The sequence below is a fragment of the Micromys minutus genome, assembly GCF_963924665.1.
Source record: "Micromys minutus genome assembly, chromosome: 9".
Lineage (NCBI taxonomy): Eukaryota > Metazoa > Chordata > Mammalia > Rodentia > Muridae > Micromys > Micromys minutus.
The window spans coordinates 52,590,181-52,614,590 of NC_137978.1; the positions used below are offsets into that span (position 1 = coordinate 52,590,181).

General features: G+C 50.0%; 1 protein-coding gene across 2 annotated transcripts in view; it reads left to right on the forward strand.

Moving 5' to 3' along the window:
* The window catches only part of CAPZB (capping actin protein of muscle Z-line subunit beta), a 95,856-nt gene that overhangs the window by 54,826 nt on the left and 16,620 nt on the right, over positions 1 to 24,410 (forward strand). For both annotated transcript variants that reach the window (XM_080921938.1, XM_080921939.1), the window contains exons 3-4: positions 8,209 to 8,330; positions 12,587 to 12,700. In XM_080921938.1, the coding sequence (XP_080778064.1) occupies positions 8,209 to 8,330; positions 12,587 to 12,700 (236 nt within the window). The remainder of the gene's footprint in view (positions 1 to 8,208; positions 8,331 to 12,586; positions 12,701 to 24,410) is intronic.

The following is a 24,410-nucleotide window of genomic DNA, read 5'->3' on the forward strand; positions in this document are numbered from 1 at the left end:
AACCTAGGAATTGAGTCTAGTGTTGGGTCTGGGTTCACTGTCCCTTGCCAGTCAGTAGCAGGCAGCAGGCACATGCTCAGTTTCAGATTGATGATCCACAGTTAGTCACAGCATGGAAACATGGTCTGGAGAGCCTACTGCTGTGGACCTGCTGGCCTGGGGAGGTCATGGTAGGTCAGGAGCATCGACCTGGCACATGGCACTTTTCTGTGCAATTTCATGTCATCTGCCTGTGCATGGGGATGCGTGACTGTCATGAATCCCAGCTCCTGGTTTTCCTAGACCCTCTTTCTCTTACTTAAAACAGCAGGAGAGTTCTTCAAGGTGCCTGTGGATGAATAGCACATCCTGGCAGTCCTCTGTGGCCTTTAAGGGATGGCCTGAGGCTGCTGAAGAGGTGGCAAGCACCATGCGTCATTCTCAGACGTGTATCTAAGAGAACTTGAAGTCAGTCTCACCAGAGCTCCACAGGCCTTGCAAATCCTCCCCCAGTTAAAGGCTCCTAACTGTGGGCAGGGCTCTTGTGTGTTAGTGTTTCAGATTCTATCTCTCAAATGCTTGCTGCTTAGCAAGGTCCTTTTCTGCTTGGGGCCACTTTCCCATCCACCTCCTGTTGGTTTTTATTCTGCTGTGCATAAGAAATTTAAGTTTTGGGAGTTGTAGAAAGGCTCTGGTTTTTGTTTATGCTTTTTTTTTTTTTTTTTTTTTTTTTTTTGGTCTTTTTTAAAATGTGAGCTTGTCATGACATTGGAAGGTGGCAAGGGGTGATCTGAGAACCTTCACTGTTTACGTTGATGCTTGAAGAGCTCTTTAGAGAGGGGATCAAGGGCCAGACTTTGGTTTGTCTGCACGCCAGGAAATATCTAGCGTGCTCAGCCCCCCTTTGGGCATAGATAGTTTAGGCAGCTACCAGGGAGCAGGTAAAGCAGAGGAGGAGGAGACAGAGGTGGCCAAGGCTGTGCTGGCTGCTGAACATAACTTATCTGCATGAAAACCCAGGTTTTGGCCTTGCCCTCACAAGACTTTCCTGTTCGAGATCTGCCTTTGGTGCCGTTGGAAACCAAAGAATGTAGCATCTAACCAGGAGGGTCTGGAGAACGTTCCCTTAACTTAGGTTCTACATTTTGATTGATAAGTTAAAAAACAAGAACAGAAAAGTGAGTTGGAGAAAGCTGGGCCTCTTCCAAAAACCAGACGCACAAAGTGTTTCCTCTCCAGGGCTGGCCGACTCCATCCTGGGTAGGGAGTGCTTAGATTGTCTCATAAACGGGCTTGGTTTGGGAGACTTGGTAAAAGTATAACATGCTCAGTCCCCATCCCCTGAATGTTTGAACTAGACCAGGAATGTGGGCTGGGCAGATTGGGGAGGCAGTTGTTGGAGGAATTTGGAGTTGGGATGCTTGAAGGAGCCAAGGCTTTGCCATCTCCCTACTTCCCTTTAAAGTCCATGTGAAAGGACGGCTCAGTTGTTAAGAGTTCTAGTTGTTCTTTCTTTTCAGAGGACCTGGGTTCAAGTCTCAGGACTCACATGGTAGTTCACAACTGCCTATAACTCCTATTCCAGGGAATTTGACGCCGTCTTCTGGCCTCTGCCATAAGTGTACAAACACTTATGAAGACAAAACATCCATACAAATTAAAAAGTACTTACCAGGAGTAGTGGCACATGTTTTTAACAGCACCTGTGAGGCAGCCTGGTCTACAGAGTGAGTTCCAGAACAGCCAAGGCTATACCGAGAGTGTGTCAAAGGAAAGCCAGTGTGCTGGGGATGTGGCTCTGTCCGTGGAGTACTTCCTAGATGGGATGCGTAGGATCTTGGTTCAGCCACCAGCACTTGGTAAGTTGGGTGTTGTGGTGTATGCCCATAGTCCCAGAATTCAGGACAAGAAGCAAGAGGCTCACATGTTCAAGATCATCCTTGGCTACATAGGAAATGTGGGGCTGACCTGGGCTACATGAGACCCTGTCTGTTTTGTAGTGGTTAGGTGCTAGCTGCTTGGCACTGCCATTGATGTCCTGTTGGAGCGTGGAGCTGGGAGACACTGGTCCTTCCTAGCTCACAGGGTATGTAATTTGTACTTGGTAGGGGCAGGGCCTCCACAGTTTGTAACTCACAGATACTGCTTTATACAGAGTGCTGTGAGCTTTTGATGAACTCTGAGAACCCTGTCCTGGGTGGCCATAGAGATAAGAAAATTATCTAAGCCATGAAATGTTCAAAGTCTAAAACAGAGCCAGAGCTCCTGATTGCCTGTGCTGGTAGAGCCCTAAGATAGAGAAAAGGGTGTGGGGCCACCACGCTTCCTGTCCCCGAGCCTGAAACACTAAGCTGCACCATGAGTGTAACTTACCAGCCTTGGAGAACTTAAGCCTCTTGATCCACTCACTTATGGTCTAAAGAGCCAGATCCCATGGCTTGTCCAGAGTTCTAATGCTGTGTCAGTGCTGGGCATCTCATCTCGGCATCTCATCTCCGGTTGCTCTGGGCCCTCAGTCACCAGGGCACTAGCCCACTATGGGAGCCATCCAGGGGCAAGCCTACCTTGTCAGCTGTCTCAAAGCCAGATTGGTGGCTCACTTAGCATTTTGAGTTGGGAGGGGACTTCTCACCCTTCACATGCACATATAATGGTATCAATAATGACCCTACAGGACAGGGTGTCCAAATGAGGTTTATGGTATGTCTTTCTGCTTAAGAGTCTAGTGCTCAGTGAAGAACAGAGGTGGGGCCTAGAGGAGCTGAGGCCACACCCTGTTGTGTGCTAGGGTTGAGCAGGGACCAGGTCCTGCTCCATGGGTAGTGGGTGCAAACAAACACTGCTACTCAATCCCTTCTCTGTCCTCCCAGCCTGACTGGGTTTGGACAGCTTGCTTTCCTGGCCTTCTGTGTCTTGCTGTGTGCCTTGCAAGGACCATTCTCACATTTGCCCTGGAGGTCTCTTGTTGCAGAGCTGTACGCCAACCCCCCTCCTGTTTGTTTGTTTGCTTGCTTGCTTGTTTTTACCATTCCTGCCATTCTTGTGTTGTCCCGACCCCCAGCCTCACCTCTGTCAGGTTTCTTTCCTGCCCCGCAGTCCTAAGATAGATGTCCTGTTGATATGCACCTTCCCATCTCTCGTCTGTCCCCATAGCTGGGCTGTGCTGTCTGTGGTGAGGGCAACCTCGCCACCTCACCCTGTGCCTGCGGCATATTTAGTATATGGAAAGAGTTTCTCGTAGGGTGCTGTAACCTCCAGTTCCTGGGTTAAGAGGCCAGCAATGGCAGAACAGTTTGGACCTGTGTTTGATGTCTCACTGTGTACTGTGTTCCGATGCTGACATGTCTACCTCTAGGAACACTCTTGTTGCTTTCATTGTTTTATTTTTTCAAAGCTTAATTTCGGGGCCTTGGGAAAAACAGAAGAATCAGGTTGTAAGCAGAGCCCCCTGCTGGCCATAGGGGTCTCTGGCACCACCCCCTTCGTCTGGAGTGGGGTGAGCCAAGACTCCCCAGCCACGGGCTCACCATCACTCATGCGCATGTGCACCCGAGTGGACAGGGCCTGCTTTCCATCCTTATCTCTCCAGTGGCGGGCTCTCAGCCAGCAGGCAGATCAAAAGATGGAATGTGTTCATTTGGCCATTTTTTAAAAAAAATCAAGGTCCAAAGGTTCACTTCTGAAAGGCAAGGGCGCCAGGGATTAGATTATCCTGAGAGTTGAACCACTCCAGCTTTTGTGCTTTTTTTTTTTTTTTTTTTTTTTTTTTAAGGGTTCATCTCAAGTTTCTTTTTCTGGTTGAACAATTTTTTTTCAACATTAATAACTAATGGAGAAGAAGAAGAGGCAAAGTGGAACCATATGACAGCACACACAGCCTTGCCCATGGCCGGAAGCTTCTGATTTGTGTCGCCTTTCATGCTATCAGCTGATGGGTTTGATAGCGGAAAAGTATGTGCGCCGGAGCAGCACTGTGATTTATCTCTCAGCCGAGCTGAACTGTGTCCCTGTGCCCTTCCTTAGGCTTGTGTGACTTGGGGCATCTTTTTTCTCAGGCCCCACGTGCCTCTTTAAAAGCAGGCCAGCAGGATGGCACAGTGGATAAAAGCATTGCCACCAAGCCTGAAGACCTGGGTTTGATTCCAGGGTTCCACATAGTGGGAGGAGAGAACCAACTCTCTCAAGTTCTCTGACCTCTGTGTCTGCGCTATGGCAGGGGCACTTTCCTCAAAAACATGTGTGTGAGTGAGTGAGTGAGTGAGTGAGTGAGTGAGTGAGTGGGTGGGTGGGTGGGTGGGTGAGTGGGTGAGTGAATGAGTGAGTGGGTAGGTGGATGTGTAAGTGAGTGGGTGGGTGGGTGGGTGGGTGGGTGGGTGAATGAGTGAGTGGGTAGGTGGATGTGTAAGTGAGTGGGTGGGTGGGTGGGTGGGTGAGTGAGTGAGTGGGTGGATGTGTGAGTGAGTGGGTGGGTGGGTGTGTAAGTAAGTGAGTGAGTGGGTGGGTGGGTGGGTGGCTGAGTGGGTGAATGAGTAAATGTAGTTTTAAAGAAAAAAATAGTCTCTATGAAAATCAGTCCTGGTGATAAAGGGAACAGACACTTTTTAATGGTTTATCATTACTATTGCCTGGTTTTTCTGTTGTCTCTGTGGGTCCCAAACTCAGTGAAGTCAAGAGATCCTTCTGTGTAGTTTGGACCACAGGCATGTGCCACTTTCCTGTCTCCTGTTAAAGCTTTCTTTGCTGTGCTTGAGCTGAACCCAAACCCAGGTGAGAATGTCCGGTAGTTCCTGCCGCTTAGCTAGTGGCTTCACTCTGAGCCCTCCATCCAGGCAGGGCCTGTCCCGGCAGTGGTGTAGTGTTACTATTCCAAGTCACTGGAAACTAACTTGAACCCTCAGTAACCTGGTTTGGCCAACACCGTTGATGTTAGATGGACGTTCCATACAAAAGCTAGTGATGGCGGGTAGGTCACGTGGGCAGTGAGGAGAGCAACCAAATGCAGGTTATGCTGACTTTGCTCCTCACCACCATGGCACAAAGTAGACTCAGGTGTTTTGACCTGGTCATTGAGTTCATTCATTGTGGCAAACTCAACAGGATTCTGAGACCCTGAGGAGTGGCACAGCCAGGGGTGTGAGCCATTGTTCTCCAGCATGCTCTCAGGAAAAAGACCCAAGCTTAGATTGAGAACCCTCTGTAGCCAATGGGACATGGTGCTTGCCTAGGGGTGCCTTTGTGGCTCCCTGGGCACAGCATTAACCCAGGAAAGTTGACAAGGGCAAGGAAGAATAGTCTCTTCTGGTGGTGTCAGGACAGCCAGCTCAGGAGCAGTCAGGGTCCTTGTACCATCCAGTGATGGAACTCTAAGAGAGCCTGGAGAGAAGTGGAAGTCCGGGATGGCTCTGAAGGAGACTTGGGATGTGACGGAGTTTTAGATTGAACAAATAAAGAGCTGTCCTGTGTAATATCTGAGGCATGGTCAGACTGAAATGGTCTTTCTTATGAATCTGATATTCACATTTAACTCAGCAGCCTACAGTCTGCACCACCAAACTCTCAGTGGGGAGGGTTTTATACAAACTAGCATGTTGAGGAGATAAACTAATAGGCCAATGTTGGGAAGGTGGAGGGAGGACAGGATGAGGGACAGGACTGACACATGGCACACACACACACACACACACACACACACACACACACACACACGGTACACCTGGGGCAGCTGCTCCCTGGCCACACTGTATAGTCTGTACTTGTTTCCAGTGACAAGCATAGTGTCCTTGCTCCAGACTAGATTGTCTTTAATCAGAAGAGGGACTCGTGCAAACAGAACTTGAAAATATGGCTCAACTTAAGAACTTGTCTTTCAGGGACCTGAGCAGTCAGAGCCAGCCAGCTGTGACCCATCCTAGGTACTTGTGTGCTCGGCACGTCCTGTGTCCTGCACGATCTCCATAGCTTTCCACAGCGTGCTGCCACGGTAGGGGCTTAGTTGAGTGTGTGTTCTTCTGTGGTTGGTTGGCTCTCATGGGCTTGCAGAAGTCCAGGATTGGCTCTTCAGGAGTGGCTAGTCTCTAGTTTGCCTGGTTCTGTTTTTCTGTCAGTTCTGTGACTCTTCAGGCTGGCATTGGGGATTTGGTTTGGTGGCGAGGTTATTTGTTTCTTTGGTTACTTGAGGCACTAAGAATTGAACCAAAGACCTCATGCACAGCAGGCAAGCACTCTACCACTGAACTATTTTCCCAGAAGTCTATCTTCTCATAACACAGGTCTTAAGTTATTCGAGTAGGCTTGAAACTCATTCTACAACCCAGACAGTCTTTGGTCTGAGGCTCCTCCTGCCTCAGCCTCCCAAGTATTTAGGCTTACAGAACTGTACCACCAGGCCTGGTCATACTTATGTGGAACTCATGGGTTCAAATCTTTCTCCTCCCTCAGCCTCCTAAGCATCTAGGATTACAAATGCACATAACTGTGTCAGCTAGAAATGGAACCTCTTCCCTGGCAGCTCCCATTGTCTTGCCAGCCTGGCTGGTGAAGGAGATCTGTCTTCCCAAGCATCCCTCAGCATCTGATGGCTGGCATTGCTGCTCAATATTAGCAGACATTAGTCCAGAGGACTAGGAGGCTCAAGACAGGACTTGACAATCTACAAGGAAACCCCAGCAGCAGCTCAGTGGCACGAGTGGGTCCTTGGTGGCAGGCAACAGCATGAAGGGTGGCACACAGGTGCCAGGGTCATTTTACTGGGCCCATAAAATACAGCTCGTGCCTCAAACCCAGCTAGGGTGTCCCAGGCGGAGGACTGTAGCTATAACTGAGCTGCAATGGGGGCTGGGAGGAGCTTTGTACTGTTACTGCTCACTGTCCTTAGGGACCAGAATGACATGGTAAAGGAGCTTCAGAGTCACCTAGCGCAGGATTCAATGTGAACCTTGGACAGCTTAATGACTCTGGGTCTCAACTCTAATCTATAAAAAAGGCAATGGTTACCCACTTCATGCCCTGGTATGAGCATTTAGGTAAAGAGCATACTTTGTGATACCTGCCTTAACATCCCAACAGGCATTTAGAGGTGACAGAGAGGGGTGTTGCCAAAGCGAACTTGGAAAATGACCTTGCTTGTTGGTTGGGTGAGTGCACAGGTACACGTGGACTGGGTTCTGAAAACAAGTGTGTCATGCTTTGGCTGGATGTGTGTCCCTCTCCTTGGGGCCCGATGTATGTGTAAGAGTTGGACCATCCCATGGAACAAGAGGTGCTTCAGTGCCAGGTGCCACTTTGTACACTGGGCTGTGATCTGCCCTAAGACAGTAGCATGCAGCATCAGAGCCTGGCTGTCCTAGTAGTGCTGGTGTTTAGGAGGGACACAAGGTCTGAGCTGCATGACACCCTCTGTTAGCAACCCCTTGTATGGTAAATGATGAGGCAGGGGTCCCTGTAAACTCAGGCCCAGAGATGAGAGAGTCAGGACATGGAAACAGTGTAGAAGTGACTCAAGCAGAAAGGCATCCACCTCTGCCAGGGCTGCCATCCCTTCCTGGAATATTCTCGTGAAGACTGATGTTTGTGTTGGGAGGCAGCTCTGGCCTGCTCCCTCAAAGGCTGTGGTGAGAATTGACAGCACCTGTGACTTGATCCAGCCCACCTGGGCCACAAAGCTGTTTCCCTGGCACCCTGTGCTGTGCAGATCAGGTAAAGCTGCAGGTGAGCTGACAGTACTCTGCTGTGCAAAGCACATGGACATCACCTCTATAGCAGATACAGCCAGCTATGAACAGCCTGGTAATGCTTGGCCAGAGGCCTGGAAAGAGCTGGAAACTCCACCCGGCATGGGAGCCTGTGGGAGTCCTCCAGAGCCCCGTTATTCTTTGAGTTCCTCACATTCCTGTGTATTTGAAGTGTTTGCCTTCTTCTCAAGGCCTGAGCTGGTATTTTGTCCACCAGAGACCAATACCCAGCACACACATCCTCCTACTCACAGACCACCCTGGTGGTCAGGTAATTAAAGCCACACCCGGGTTTGGAAAGAAGACTTCGTTGGAAGTCACGCTCCACAACAACTCACAACCAGGTTTCTTTATAGAGAGACATGGTTGGTGTTGTGCATATGTGGAGAGGAACAGACAGATTCTGAATTTTGGCAGGGCACTACAAGCCAGATGTTAACCTGGACCTGAATTGGGGGTTATTTTAATGACATTTCTCCCTGTCCTCTCTTTCTGCCAGGTCCCCAGTCTGTGTGAAGATCTCCTGTCTTCTGTTGACCAGCCCCTGAAAATTGCCAGAGACAAGGTGGTGGGCAAGGATTACCTTCTGTGTGACTACAACAGAGACGGGGACTCCTATAGGTGAGCTCCCGCACGCCACGCCCACCACACATCTGTCTGTCCTTCTTTGTCCTTCTCTCTGCTTCCATCTGACCCACTAGCAGGCATGTGTGGCCTTCCTTAAGCACCAGAGAGAGGGCCTTGGTGCCTTACAGTCTAATGGAAGAGCTGAACTGTTTGGGAGCCAGCTGCCCCAAGGGTGGCATGTCCTTCCTTCCCTTCTCCCTTCCTTTGCCATCACCATGTGGCCAAGTTGATATTGGTCCCCGCGTCTAGTAGCCGATGAGCATCTGTACTGTGATTCATTCAGCCAGTTCAGAGCTGCCTAGGGCCTTAGGGGGGTGGCCCAGAAGAATCTGTGGTCCAACTCCAGAATGACTTGGTGAAGGACATGGTCCTGGGTCTCACCATATATCCCATGCTGGCCTGGAACTCCCTATGTAGACCAGGCTGGCCTCAAATTCACAGAAGTCCTCATGCCTCTGTCTCCTAAGTGCTGGGATTAAAGACATGTGCCAACATACTTGGGATCATATTTTTTCAAAATTCCAAGTGTGAGAATCCCAGAACTTTCTGGGACTTCCCTAGGGATGAACACACTGGTTTTGGGCTTATTAGAGACCACAGTACCAGTGTTCTTTTTGGAGAAGGTTGCTGTTGGAGAAACAGAAAGTGACCAGGAAGAACAGTATGGGCTCTAAACCAGCACTGTTCCGACTAGGAACACTGAGACTTTGGCAATTCCTTGTCATCTCTGGTCTACAGAATAGAAATTGTAGTGATCATTCAGCCAGTAAAACATACAGAAGCATCCTGAGTGTTACCTGTGTTGCAGGTACTGCTCACAGCTCTTTTCCTGGAGTCTGTTGTGAGGAATGCAAACGGCTTGTAACGTTAGGCACAGGCATCAGGGATATAGATTGCAAACATATTGCTAAAGAGGACAGAGCAAGAGAGAAGGGCAGGGTGGGTAGCCAGTGAGAGCTTGGTCACAACTGTGCTCTAGAATGATTTTGTTGAGTCTGCACAGGTTAGGAACTTCCTTGGTCCCAAGCCCTGAGTGGAGACAAGCTCACTGGTGTCCAGAAGGCTATGAAGGCAAAAGAAAAGTCAGAGACACAGCAAGGCCTGTAGAATAGGGGCTTGAAGACCAGGCTGATGTTCTTACACACTGGAAGTATGGGGTGGCATAGAGCTTGTCCTTTGTTTGAAACTAAGAGAAAGAAAACTGGTTGTGGTGATGGCCCCTCCCACTTCCAGTGGAGGCCTCGATTGAGGGGAGACCTGGGTACAGATGGGTGGAGCTTGGAAGCAGAGTGACAGTTGGGAGGTGTGGTCACTGTCTGCAGAAGGAGTCGGAATGTGAAATGCCTGCTGGGTGAGTGTGGAAGTGCCATGTAGGTGTGACATGGAGATCTGAGAGCTGGGCATCCAGGCAGCACTGCAGGGCCCCACTGTGAAGCTGAGGCTCCAGCCAGGACAGAACTGGTCCCCAGCAGGTGTACGGGGCAGCCCTTGAGGAGACTTCTGTGATGGTGATAAGCAAGCGTGCAGCAGGCCAGGGAGCACATGGGCCACAGTGAAAGCCCTCACCAGGTGTGGGCTGGGTTAGGCTTCCTGAGAAAGACGCCATTGAGAGGACTGTCAGGGGCCACTGGCTCTGCTTTCTCTGACTTTAAACCTGAAAGCTCCAGGTAAGAAAGCTACTGTGCAGGAACGCAGGGAAGGATGGGAAGACCTCCAGCTGGTGCACCACTCCCTCAGGGGCTTCAGTTCTTCCAGGGCACCCTGTGGACCCCACCTCTACCCCGCTGGCACCAGAGGGCTCTGGGGATGGGAGCCTCACGGGGGAGCAGGGGGGTAAGGAGAAAGCTTGACTCCCTCTCCCCTTCTGCATCTGAAACTTCAAGGTCCTCTGATTTTTCTCCACACATTTCCATCCTGTGTTTGATCGTTTGCTTAAATAAGATCCTTATGGCGAGGCCGCTGCCAGCAGCGCTGCTTGAACCCTGTTAGCTGAAACAAGAAGCCTTCTGGGGAAATGAAAGGCCTGGCTTTTGAAATCCAAGCATTCCTGTCCATCTGTCTTTTCTCAAATGGCCTCCATTTAAGCTCTTAAATGTGTTCTGAGTGCCCCTTCCACTAGGAATATTCTGGGTAATGTTATGATTTTTCCCCTAGCTACAATTACCCTGGCTCCAGGCCTAACGGCTTGAAATGCCGTTGTAGTCTGTGAGGGAGGAGGAATGTATAACACACTTACAGACCTCTTATACTTCAGGCCCCGGTCCGCATGGTGATGGGTGCTGTGTCCTAGTGGGTTGCTTTGTTTTTAGTCTTGCTTTAAAAACTTTTAGCCGCATTTAGTGTGTGTGTGTGTGTGTGTGTGTGTGTGTGTGTGTGTGTGTGTGTTTTGCTTATGAAGGTTAGAACCTGAAGGAGTGGGTTTTGGAGATTGAACTCAGGTTGTCAGTCTTGGCAGCAAGCGCCTTTGCCTGAGTCACCTTGCAGACTCCAGGTTGCCTTTTGAAGAGAGTCATAGGCTGAGTCTTCTATGCCATATGAAGGAGATGGTGTGGGGAAGGGACTCTACTTACAAGTATGCCAGGAGGTTCTCAGAGGAAACAGAGTTGGGGAAGGTGGGGTGCAGGTCACAAGCCTGGGTTCTTGCCCACTATCCGACAGTGGAAGAGCCAAACCTCACTGACTTGTAAGTAGTGGTAACTGCCTGCACCTGTCAGCTGGCCTCGGCCATCTGAGGCAAGAAGCCTCCCCGTCCTCCCCCTCCTCCTGCCTTATGCTGTGGAGATAGTTTTATATCCCTGGCTGGACTCAGACTTGACCTTCCTGCACCTGTCTGACAATGGCCAGGACTACAGGCACGCACTGCCACCCCAGCTCCATTTCCTCCATTTCTGAAGGACCCTGCAGAGTTTGTCAGAGTGCCATGAAGACAGACTTCCTACAGGCCCTCTTTGTCAAAGACTCAAGCTAGTGCTAGTCTTGGGGTGTTGTTCCCCCAACTCTGTTGGGAGTGGTAGATGGGCTTGAACTTGGAAAGGAGGTTTCTTGTTTTATTTGGGAATTGAGCTAGGCACCCGACATGGAAAGGTTTCTAAAGGCCCTGCTCAGGCTGGAGAGATGGCTCAGCGGTTAGGAGCACTGGCTGTTCATCCAGAGGTCTTGAGTTCAGTTCCCAGCACCCACTGGGAAATGGTGGCTCACAGCCATCTGTAATGGGATTCAGTGCTCTCTTTTGGTGTGTCTGAAGATAGTGACAGTGTACTCATATAAATAAATAATTTTTTTTAAAGGCCCTGCTCTCTGTGGGTGGGTGGGTTTCTGTGGATAGGTGCATTTGTAGCCTGGGGCCCACAAGGGACTACACACAGCAGCTCAGCCCCGACTATAAGCTCGGGACCATCCCTGAGAACACTGCAGCCACCCCAGCACCAGCTTCCTTTTCACAGCTAGACTGAGGACCAGGAAGAAGCATCTGTGTGGACAGGTTGGGGGATGGGCAAGGGACAGCAAGCGTACTTTTCCTTCTTAACTTTAATCCCACATTGAAAGCGTATAAGGCTTAGTGACCCCTGGAAGAAAGGAATACAGAATGAATCCCTGTGGTAGGAACTCAGGGGTGTGTTCATCCTCACAGCATAAGGGCCTCTCTCTAGTTGATCACTTCTCCTCCCCCTCCATAGACTCCCTCACTTGCTGGAAAGGTCACTTTATTTCATATGTGTGGATGTTTTGCCTGCATGTATGTCTGTGTACCAGGTGCACGGCTGGTGCCTCTGGAGACCAGAGGAGGATGGTGGACCCATGGCACTGGAGTTCCAGGCCGTGAGCTGCCTAGTGGTGCTGGGAATCAAACCTGGGTCCTCTGGAAGAACAACAGCACTCTTAATGACTGAGCCACCTCTCCAGCCTTCCCCAACCTCACATGTTAGTTTTTTCTGAAGATGCAGCCTTGGGAACAAACAAGGAGACCTTCTTAAAACACCTCCCATTGCCTTCAGTGATGGAAAGTTCTGCTGCTGTGGCCAAGATGCCTGCCATTCTTTCTATCAGTTCCTCGAAATAGCAAATGGTAGCCTTGTTTTCCACAGGAGGAAATTGGGCTGCATTAGTCAGTCTGCCGGCTTCTGAACCTTTGCTTTGTAAGACTCTCCAAAAAGCCTCCTGGTGACTTGGCCCCTGAACTTCAGGCAGCTGAGCTCTGGAGCTAAGTGTCTCTGGAATGATTCATAGAGCCATCTCCTCCTTCCTTCCAGGTCACCGTGGAGTAACAAGTATGACCCTCCCTTGGAAGATGGGGCCATGCCATCTGCTCGGCTCAGAAAGCTGGAGGTAGAGGCCAACAATGCCTTCGACCAATACCGAGACCTGTGAGTGACCCTCTGCAAACAAGCTCTAGGGGCTTGGTTGGGGAGAACCTGTATGTGAGCCTGGGCTGAGCACTCTTCCTTGGCTCTGCTCCCTGGTTATCTAGCTTGCTAAAAGTTGGAGCTACCTGATGCAGACATGACCATGTTACTCTGTTACTGTTCACAGTTGTGGCAGGTAAGTGGGGAGAGCACCTACTGTGTGTATGACACAGGGTAGGTATTTTGCACCCTACTGCCTCATGTTCTCATTCTTTCAGTAACAGAAAGGTACTTTGAATGCCACAATGGCACAGTCAGTGTGCAGCACACACACAAAAAATAAGGAGTTTGTCCAGGGCAGGGGCAGAGCTGAGACTCAAACACAGCTGATCAATCACAAGTGCACAGTTAAAGGACAGTCTCTGTGAAGCTCAGGCTGACTGAATTTGTGATAGGTATGAGAACACACCACAGCTCTTCACTGTTAGAGCTGTGTTTGGACTGGAGCTCAGGGCCCAAGCTGGCTGTTCAGTTGCCAGGGCAGAGTGAACTGAGGTCTCAAGCATTCTTCACCCTTCCCTCCTTCTTTTCTTCCTTGGGTGCATGCATGTGTGTGATGTAGGCATGGGTGTATGTTTGCGTGTGCATGTACATGTGAGTGTGGATGCATGCACACATTGAAGGTCAGAGGTCAGTGCCAAGCATCCTCTGCTGTTGCTCTTCATCTTACTGAAGCAAGCTCACCTGTTCGGCAGCAAGAACCCATCCTATCCCATCCCCACCCACCCAAGTGCCAGAGTTGCAGGCCCACACCAGCATGCTCAGCTTTTTACGTGTGCTGGGCCCCCATGTTTTATCTCTATGAGAGTAACTCAGCGTTCCTGTTTCAGCTCCTTTGTGCTCTCATTTTGTCACCATGGCCCTGAGGTGGGTGGGATTTGACCCTGTATCTCTAGCATCGCTCAACCCTGGTCTAGCATAGAGGCAAGAAAATTGAAATGAGAAAAACAGCAGATTCGGATATCAACCCTAGGTTAGGCAGGAGAGGAGAGAGAGACGGGGAATCAAGATGGAGCTTGGGGAAGGTGATCTGGATCCAGGTGGACTTAATTGGCAATAGGTGCACATGAATATTTTAAGGAATTCTACAGGTCTTTTTATCTCTTATAAAAGGGCAGTTTGTATCTTTGTCCATTGGATTTAATCTTATTGTGTAGAGGGTTTGTAGATTGAGAATTTAATATATAAACCTACCATGAAAAGCTACCGAGATTTAGAGTCATGTTTGTGCCGGGCGGTGGGGTAAAAAAAAAAAAAAAAAAAAAAAAAAAAAACATGCTGGGGTGGTTGTATCCACCCGGGACAGAAGCAATGGGGTGGGTGGAGTGAACTGCCTGGGAAAGGAATCCTCTGGAGAGGGAGGCTCCATACTAGAGTGGCATCTGGAGTAAGACTGTGGGGGGGGGTCAATAAAGAGCTAGCCATCCTTTTAATATTTACTGCAACAGTGAGTATGGAGTAAGACAGTGGCACTAAGTCAAGTCACTAATCGGGGACCATGAGTGTAGCCGCCTACGGAAGTGAGTTGACATATTCAGACGTACAAGTAGTTCAGTAGCCAGAACATGGCCAGACTAAGGAGACAATATTATCCTGTTCTTTGCTTTCTGTTGCTGCCATAGAACACTGACTAAAGCCAACTTGGGAGGACGAGTTTATCTGTCTTGTGGGTTATAGTTAATCATTGAGGGAGAGGCAGAGACCTTGGAGACTCGCTGGCCACTGGCTCTACTTTCGTGGCTTGCTCAGTTGACTTTCTTACATAAGCCAGGACGTCTTCTGAAGGGTGGCACTTCCCGAAATGGCCTGAGTCCTCCCACTACCTCCACATTAATCTAGAAAATACCCCACAGGCCAGTCTGATGGAGGCAATTCCTCAGTTGAGGTTTCTTCTTCCCAGGTAACTATGTTGTGTCAAGTTGGTAAAACCTAATCAGGACAGATTCTCACCCAACCAACTCAAGTCCTTCGTTCATATATATGCATGTATGCAGGAAGCAGGTATGGGGAGTCGGTAAACAAGTAGGGGACAGCCAAGTAGTGACTCACTCACTGCCTTTCCAGGAGGCAACTCTAGAGCTGAAGACGAAGTCTAGGTAGGTGGAAGAGCTGTGGCACCAGTGTCCCCAGGCTGCCTGCCTGGACGTCACACACCTTGTCTCTGAAATGAGAAGCAGATTGAAAGCTTGTCATATTTCATAGCCTTTCATGGCTTTGTAAGTTTCTCACAGACACCTTAGAACTTTATGAAAGACAGCCGGGAGTGGGCAGTGCCTCTCTGAGTGTGTGTTAGGTCTCCACATGTGAGGAGCTGAGCTGCCTCAAGTGCTCCTGCAGAGCCCGTGGAGACCACCCAGCTTCATCAAGACCTTGGAGGCTGTTTAAGTCTGGTGGCAAGGATGGTTCTGAGTAGTCACAGGTATGAACATCTGGGTGTTTCTTCCTCAGTGAAGTGGTTCTGATGCATCGCCTTGGGCTGCCATTGAGGGCCAGGTCTAGATATGGACCACATTGTTATACCCTCTGCTCCCCTTGTCTCTAGCTCATATGCAAGGACACTGCTGAGAGGCTTGGTTGGCCACTGTGGTGGACATCTCTTCTGTCACTTATTAAGGCTCTAAGGAGGTAATACTTCCTGCTCCAGGTGCCTAAACCTCCAACTGTGCTGCTGGGCCAGAGAGGGGCAGCTGCTGACGCTCTTAGAGAACAGGGAGTCCCCCTGCCTGGCTGGGTACAGTGAGGGCAGCTTCTCCCCATGTGACTGGAGTTGAAGGTCACTGGAGGGAAAGTTTGAGGATTGTCATGGGGGTCCTACCATCCACTGTCAATCAGAGGCTAAGGAATTTCTCAAGAACATATGGGAGGACTTACATGAATGGCTCCACCCATTTCTGGGGCAGATATTAAGAAAAAATAATTATCTTTTTCTCATTTCTTAAGTACTCAGTCAACCCCCATTCTCAGCCTCTGGGTGTTGTTTATGTGATTGTCAATAGCCCTAGAGCCAGAGCCTCCTGCCAGGGCTTTGGGGACCTTTGTGTGGCACTGAGGGGTTTTCCACATTGTTGCCTGGGGTGCAGGGACAGCAGGCCATGCCTTTCTCGCCTCATTGCTGCTGCTTCCTATTACAAACCTGTGCCACAGGAAGACTTGGTTGTCACCCTGTGAATGGAGCTGTGGAGCCCCTCGGATACCTGCATTTGCCTTTTCTTCATGTTGACAAACAGACCAAACACACAGGTCCCTCTGGGAGGAGACATCCCACCCAATGCCAAACTGTCCCTAAGAGTCCAGGAAGTGGGCTAGCTTCAGGTCCACTGGAAGTACACATGTCTTCAAGCAAAGCCACCCCTTCCTGAAGGAAAAGGAACAGTTGGACATCTGGCACCTCTAAGCAGGCCAGGCCCATGCTGTTCCCAGGAAGGCTGAGTAACGGAAGCCACTGTGCCCTGGGTGGGGTATGTGAAAGCAGACCCATCTTCAACTTGTGACGGTCCCCAGTAGTTCAGAATTCTTGGATTATGGCAAGGTACAGAGTAGAGGCCACCTTCCTAGCATATGAGGAACGCAGGGGCCCCTGAACCTCAGGAGACTCTCCCTGATACTGGGAAGGCCATACTAACTAGACCTACTCATACGGGCTTCTCAGTACATTCCAGACAGAGTACAGGGACCTGGATGCCATGACTTTGCTGCCCATGAGACTGTGCGAACAGCATCAACACTGTGCATGTAGTCATGGTCACTCTGTAAGCCTGTGATCTTGTCTTTATTTCTAGAAGCTCCCCTTAGATGAGGGAAGAAGTGGGCAGGAAGTGTGTTGGGCTGCCTCAGACCAGACCAACCCTTTCAGAGACGGGGAATGCTCAGTGCCTCCCTGAGGGTTCTCCGCCATGAGATCCAAGGAGAAACTAGATTCTATCTTCAGGCCCCAGCTTTGATCCTGAGTCTGTAAAGACTTTGACTTTGTAGAGAGTTGGAGGTAATCATCCGCACATGGAGTCCGTCTGGGCGGAGTGGCGGCTGGGGCCAGGGTGGCTGCCTTGCAGGCCCTCTGGCTTATATCTCCCATGGGAATTTAGCACACATATGGGCTTGTGAACATTTCCCAATTAGGGATAAAGGGCTAGGGCCAGCAGTCCTCAAGGTGGACAGGGGCAAATAGGACCAGGGACTAAGCTGGGGCACGGCCTGACTGCCTTTGAAGTTCCTTAGTTCCCGTTTTCCCTGCTCCCTGCCCTCTCCCCACCGTACCTCTCCAGCCTTTCCTTCCCTCCACCATCCATTCCCTCCACCCTCATTTACTGCCTTTCTTTGCCATCCTAGGCCGAATAACCACAATAATTTTCCCCCTTCCTGGAGAGTACCCTTGACAGCAGAGCCCAAACAGCACCAGGCTTTAGATGCACTGGTTTGTGAAACTGCACGGAAAGCACCAGCCAGGTGTGCTGTGTGCAGTACCAGCTGCTCTAGGTTCTCTTCCCTTCTGTCACTTCCACCCTGGCCCTGGGATCTCTCTCCCCCAAACCCCAGGGAAGTTTCCTGTCTTTGCTGGTACAGCCAGCTCCATGGAGGGAATGCGTGAGAGCAAGCCAGCAGCGGCCATGCTCAGCCCTTCCAGTCCCAGATCTTGTCTAGCTCAGAATCAGAACTTCAGTGTGTGGCCTGAGACCTAACTCTCTGGGGAGGATCTTGAGCGTGAGTGCTCCAGTACAGGGTAATAGCTCCTCGCTGCTGGTGACAGGGCCTTCTCACCAGCCAGAGCCGCCACAGTAGGCTGATAGGAGCCCAACTTCATCACCTTTGTCTTTCAGGTTCTCAGGGAAGACAGGGACCTGCCCTACTCCAGCTCTCAGTTTGGATCTGGCCTGGCCTCTGGTTCTGCCCCAAACCAGATGTTCTAACTGAGAAGGGGTACTGGCACCACTGGCCTCCAGAGCTGATTACTCCCATCTGGACCAGACATCTTGCCCTGTACTCTGTGATTCCTGGCTCTTAGCTCAGAGCAGATAATACCTTCAAACATGCAGCTGCAATTTATTGGCCTTATAAGTTAATTTTAGGGGGTGTGCAATTGATTGAAATCAAAACTTAATGAAGGCCAGAGTCTGGGGGTCCTGGATCAGGGTGGAAAGGAGCCCTGTGTTCTTGCTTTGTCTGGGGTCTGAGAAGATCTTCAAAAGCTATAACTAGCTTTTCTAATCAACCCTGCTTTCCCGGAAGAACTTTACAGAGGAAACCAGGGCTGCCGTCCCTGTGGCAGTCCCAGAAGCCCACAGGCCTGCAGGAGTGTCGGGTGCTTGGTGGACGACCTTTCTGGGAACCCTAATTCCTGTTCTCAGGGTCTGACACTTGAGCAACCCTGGCCCAAGGAGGGTAGGAGGGAGGAAAATACATTTGTATGTGAAAGCTTGTCACCTTAGTGTCCTAAAACCCTGAAACTACATTTCCCTGGACTGTGTGCTATAAGGTACAGCCCTTCCCAGATGAAGGCACTCAGGGCCCACTCCTTTGGGACAGTTGGAAATCACAGGGAGAAGTTGCAGAGTTGGGAAACCATATCAGAGCTGAGGATGGTCTCCCCATCCTGAGGTTCAGACACCACTGTGAAGCCATCATCTCATTCCATGAGTCAGCACATGGAGGGCATGTTGTGGGGAGCTTGGCTCTTTTCTACCTTCCTCACTGAGTAGCTTGGGTGTAAAGTTGACTTTCTATGACACACACTTAGCTCCACTTGCAGCAGTTACCATGTAGAGATGCCTTCTGAGTGTCTGAGTGGTATAGGGCTATTTCAGTGGTGGCCTTGGCGCGGTGACAGCTATGCCATCAGTGCCACAGGCCAAACTGTGCTCAGCCAACACCCACATAGCAAGGCATCAAATAAATGTCTGGGAACTAGAGTTAATGATTCTTGTGAAATCTTCCCTTGGGGTACAATGAGGACACAGGCAGGCACTGATGGTTCCTATCATGGTAGCTGGAGAGGCTATTCAGCAGTCATTTATAGAGAACATCCCATGGTCTGGGCCAGGCTTTGTAGATTCAGCCAAGATAGAGTCAGACCCAGCCCTGCCTCACATGACTCCCACCCAGTAGGCCGAAGAAGCAGAAACAGGACTACAGACAGACAAATGGACAGATGTCTGTATCATCTTGTAAATACTGAAGATGAGTCACAGTGGATACTGAGGGAGTAAAGAGCAGGGACCATGCCGCAGAAGGTGGCTGACGACACAGCTGGGCTGATTATTAGGTCTTCCTTGCTTAGGTAGAGAGCTGGTTAAACAGGCCGGAGGCTGTGGTCCTCCAGAAAGCCTGCTGGTAAGACTAGCTTTGGCTGCTTGAATCCTTCATCTCTGGGACCAGCCTGCTATCCCCTAAAGAGGTGTAAACTGTAGTAATGGCTTGTACTGAAGCTACACATCCTGTATAAGATCCTGAAGTCTCAATAGCTGTTAAAGCAATGGCTCTCAACTTGTGGGTTATGGCCCCTTCTGCAAACCTCTGTCTCCAAAAACTTTTATATTATAATTCATGAACAGTAACAAAATTACAGTTATGAAGTAGCAACAAAAGTAGTTTTATGGAAGGCTGAGGGCTATTGTGGTGAATGGACATAGGTAGGTAGGGCTGGAGAGATGGCTCAGTGGTTAAGAGCACTGGCTGCTCTTCCAGAGGTCCTGAGTTCAACTCCCAGCAACCACATGGTGGTTCACAACCATGTGTAATGGGAACCGATGCCCTCTTCTGGTGTGTCTGAAGACAGCTGCAGTGTGCAGTGTATAGCTACAGTATACGTAGCTGTGAGTAGAGCTCTGTATTGGGTCCTTCGGCCCCTCCCAGCACATCCTTGAGCCATGGCATTGCATAGCTGTGAAGCAGGCAAGGCGGCCCACGATGTGCTCTGAGCAGTGGAGAAGGCATGGGCCTGACGTAAAGCAGTTTTAGACAGACTGCAGGGGGAGGTGCTTGGTCCCACAGGCACTGGCTCAAGGTGGGGTTCTGAAAGGTTCCATGGCTCTGGCTCTTCTCGGTCTGGCCAAGTGAGGTATAATTCAAGGCCATATGCTTTCCAGCACCAGGACTGCTGGCCCTGGACCTTGGTCTTGTGTTCAAAGCCCCCACAACAGGCTGAGGAAGAAGAGGGAACCAAATCAACATGAGGCAATAGAGAACATGCAAGAAAACTATAGAGCCGGTGAGACCAGCATGTAACAGTGGCCCTCTCCCTGTCACTTCACATAGGTCTGTGTCTTCGATTCCCAAAAAACATCCTGCCTCCTAGCACTGTCTCGGCTGTGTGAAGGGTGGGAGAGCTAAGGACCCAGCCCACTGCACTTGAGTTGTAACTGAATAGAGAAATGACTTAGTGAAGACCCTCTCCACCCTGAGAGTGAATTGAGCTTTCAGCTCTCTTGCGGATCTCTGACCTCCCCTCCACCCCCTCTCCATCCTGCTGCTGTCGGATGGGTATCGGCTTCGGTTCCCAGAGTCCCTGTAGAACTTAACGTTACACCCCCAGGAGACTAGTGTTAAAGAGCTCACTCCAGTTCCCATTGTCTGGTATTGTGAGACTGCAATCTGAGGATTGGTTGCCTTGGTGTATGTGCACTGTCAAGAGTTTCATCTACTTTAAGAAAAAATCAAATGGGAAACAGGAATATATGTAAGGGAGTTCATTTATGAACATGATCCTTCAGAGTCAGCATCAGGGACTTTGATTCCACCCAAATTCTGGGTCACACTCAGGTTTCTGCGGTTCTACATACTGGAATAAAACATCTCTGGAAGCCAGGCCTAGCTCCCCCACTGCCAAGGCTTTGTCTCTCCAGAGTGCCTCTGAGGCAGGCAGACAGGCAGACAGACAAATGGTTGCTTGGGTGAGGCAGGGGCTTTCCTTCCCGAATTCCTTGTAAGGATTTTAAGTGGCGTTCCCTGGCTTCTGAGCCACCAACGGGTTCCTTGCCTGCTCTTCTTTCCTGGTAGTTTTGATGTGTACATTTACATACAGCCTGAAGTTTGTGTGTCACTTTTGCCTGCAGGTAGGATGTTCCATGAGGCCAATCTGGTGTGGGCACAGAATGTAAGCCTTAAACCAACCATTCCAGACAACCACCCGCTGCCTACTTCCTAGCCTGTGGCTTATGCACATTTTCTACCTTTTTGGCACACAGTTTTGGTTTGCTTGGGGTTGTATATATGAGCTCACACATGCTTGTGTCCTCATAAGTGTGTAGGAAAGCTTGTGTGGAGGCCAGAGGTTGACATCGGATGTTTTCTTCTATTAATCTCCACCTTATTTTTTGAGACAGGTCTTTCATTAAACCCAAGCTCACTGATTAGCTAGTCCAGCTGGCCAGTGACCCCACACTACCATGGCCAGTTTTTATGGGGTTGTGGGAATCCCAGATCACGTGTTCATGCTTACCTAGCAGGCACTCAGTCCACTGAGCCACCTCTCTAGCCCAAAATGAGTTTTCCCCCTACAGAAAAAAAAAAAAAAAGGAGGTAATTTGGTAGTCCCAGAGCCTCGGTGTCACTCCAGGGAGCTGGCTGCATTTTTGTGAGGAGTGTCCCAACAGAGGCAGTGAGTGCAGCGTGGAGTATAGATGCCCCATCAGATCCCCAAGTCCCTCCAGTCACACTGCTATTTCCAGAGAGGTCTTCTTCATTTCCCTTCAAGTTAAAAAACAGAAGGCTGTAAAGAGAGGCCATAAAAGACCGCCGAGGCCCAGATGTGCACGTGCGAGCACTGGCTGGCATTAAAGTTGCACATGTCTAAGCTGATCGGTATGCTTGCTCAGGGGATCGTTGCACCTGTGTGTACTGGAAGGAATTTCCACAGAATACCTGCCCGATGTCCATGGGCAGACTGGGACATGTTCTATAAACTGGTAAAGAGCTGTTGATGCACAAGCAACAGTGACTAGGTTTCTGTATCGTATCTGAACTCAGCCATCCAAAGCCAAGGTTAATTTCTCTATTTTGTGTGTAGCCTAGACTAGCTCCCAGGACCATGGAGTTGGGATTTTGCTCACCTCAAACAGCACTTCATGTTTCTGAGGGAATGCCTCCTGCGCAGTTCAGAAGATATAGGAGGCCAAAGGGGAATAGTTTGCTGCTAACAGGCACTGAACTGAGGCCAGGACTGGTGATCTCTGTCACCTTCTGTCTCTAGATATCCTGTCCACCCTTAAACCGAGCTGGTGTAACCAGTCAGAGCAGCATCTATGACCCAGTCCTGGAGTCTTGGACATCTGCAAGTCTCTGAGCTTCACTCTAACACATGTGGGCAGCTCCTGGGTTCTCCTCTTGGCAGGAGTTTGTAACCAGATGGGCACACAGATAGGAAGCAGCCGGCTTCAGAACCTTTCCTGGCACACTCAGGCTCTTCTCAGTCCTGAGCGGAAGTTAAGTTGCTCTTACAGAAGGATGTGAGGGTAGTCCAAGAAGCCAACCACTGTTGGTAACTGAGGCTTGGCACTTTTAGTCTGGGAGGGACTTGAAGAAGTTACTGCCTGGGAGCTACAGCCTCTCAGTTCCTGGTAGGATGGTTCTGTTTTGTGGGTTTTTTCTCCCTACCACAAATTCTGTCATCAAGCAGGAAAGCCTTGTCCGTGTGACCTTGTCCCTGCCATGTCCACATGGTGATTAGAGTAAAAATGTCCCAGCAGCCATCTGTGACAGTCTTGTGCTGCTAGTTAGTGAGGTCTCAGAAGACCATGTCCATGACAGAAGGGTGAAGAAGGCAAGGGGAAAGTTTGAGAATCCAAGAGCAGCTGCCACTGCTGTTTGACAGTGTTACTAGTACTTGGTACCTGTGCAGCCAACCTCCCTTTGCACTGGACCTCTCAGAGGTCTTGATCTTGGTCTGTCGTCTTCTTGACAGAGGTGCCAGAGCATAGCCCCTGCATGTGGACCTCGCTTTCCTCTGCGTGGCCTTCTCCAGGCCCTCACTGTACTCTGTCTAGAAGGCCTGCTCACTCTCTGCCTTACTTCCTCTCATATGTTCTGAGTCACAGTGACCTCTGTGGGAGGGTGGCCCAGGGGTTGTGAGTGACAGCAGAATCTGAATCCACGTGCAGGATGGGAGGCAAGTCGCTGGCAGCAGGTGTCATTGGGGTGGCTGCAGGCTCAGCGAGTGCCTCGATGTGGACTGCTGAGCCGTGTACGGCTCTCCCGCCATAAGAAGGACCCTGGCGAGCTGCAGGGTGTTGGGCACATGGACGAGTGTTGGGAGGAGTGAGGACAGTGTGTGTGAGACAGGGTGGGGAGTGTGACATTTCTGTTCCAGGTGGTTCTCAAAGGCAGGGCTTTCAGCTGCACCCAGTATCCAAAACAGAAATGTTTGCCTTGGGAGGTATTAGGTGCCTTGTCCCTAGAACTGTGTGTAACAGAAGCTTTTGACAGATGGAAGATGTTATGACCCAGCTCAATCTCTACCTCTTAAGCTTTGTGCAGCCCCAGGTCCCAGGAGTAGGGCTGAGAGGCTTGTTCTTACCAGCTCCCTGATTTCCACATGAGGAAACAGTCTTTGGCACCATGTTGGTACCAATCAATATTCCTAGCTTGGTTTTGGCCTTATTTGGGGGGGGGGGGGGGGCGAGTGCGCACACGCTCGAGAGCTCGCACACCCATAGGCATCCTCATGAGAGGCCAGAGGAGTCCTCGGCTGTCTTCTCCCATTGCTCCTCACCTTATTCTCTCACTGAGCCTGAAGCTGGCCTTTCAGCAAGGGTAGCTGGCTAGTGAGTTCCCAGGGTCGGCCTGTCTCTCCCCAGCACTTAAGTTGACAGGCAAGCACACCTGTGGCTATGCCTAGCCTTTCTTTTTTGTTGATTGTTTTTTGAAACGGTCTTACTCTGATGCCTTGGCTAGACTGGGACTAACTCTGTAGAGCAGGCTGGCTTTGCCTGCCTTTGCTTCCCAAATGCTGGAGTTACACAGGTTTCCACTGCATCCAGCCTCAGCTTTGCTTTTCTCTCTCTCTCTCTCTCTCTCTCTCTCTCTCTCTCTCTCTCTCTCTCTCTCTCTCTCTCTTTAATACTTATAAAATATATAAACACACTGCAGCTATCTTCAGACACACCAGAAGAAGGCATCAGATCCCATTACAGATGGTTGTGAGCCACCATGTGGTTGCTGGGAACTGAACTCAGGACCTCTGGAAGAGCAGTCAGTGCTCTTAACTGCTGAGCCATCTCTCCAGCCCTGCTTTTCTTTTTTTAACTTACATTTTGTAATGTATTTATTTTGCATGGGTATACATATGGAAGTTGGAGGACAATTTGTGAGAGTCAGCTCTACCCTTCCTCCTTGTGAGCCCAGGGATTGAACTAAAGTTGTCAGGCTTCTCAACATGTGTCTCTACCTGCTAAGCCATGTCACTGACCAAACCCAACTTTTTATGTGGGTGCTGGCCACTCAAACTTAGATCTCTACGATTGCACACAAAGTTCTGTCACCACAGAGCTGCCTCCCAGCCCATACCTTTCCTTTCTTTCACACAGGGTCTTACCCAAGTTGCTTGAGAATCACTCAAACTCTAGACCCTCCTGCCTCAATATTCTGAGGGTTGGGCTTATGATGTGTGTAGCCATCCCGGATGCCTTAGCTTTATTTAATAACTCTAGCTTCAGAAGAAAATCCCCACTTAGCATCTTCGAGG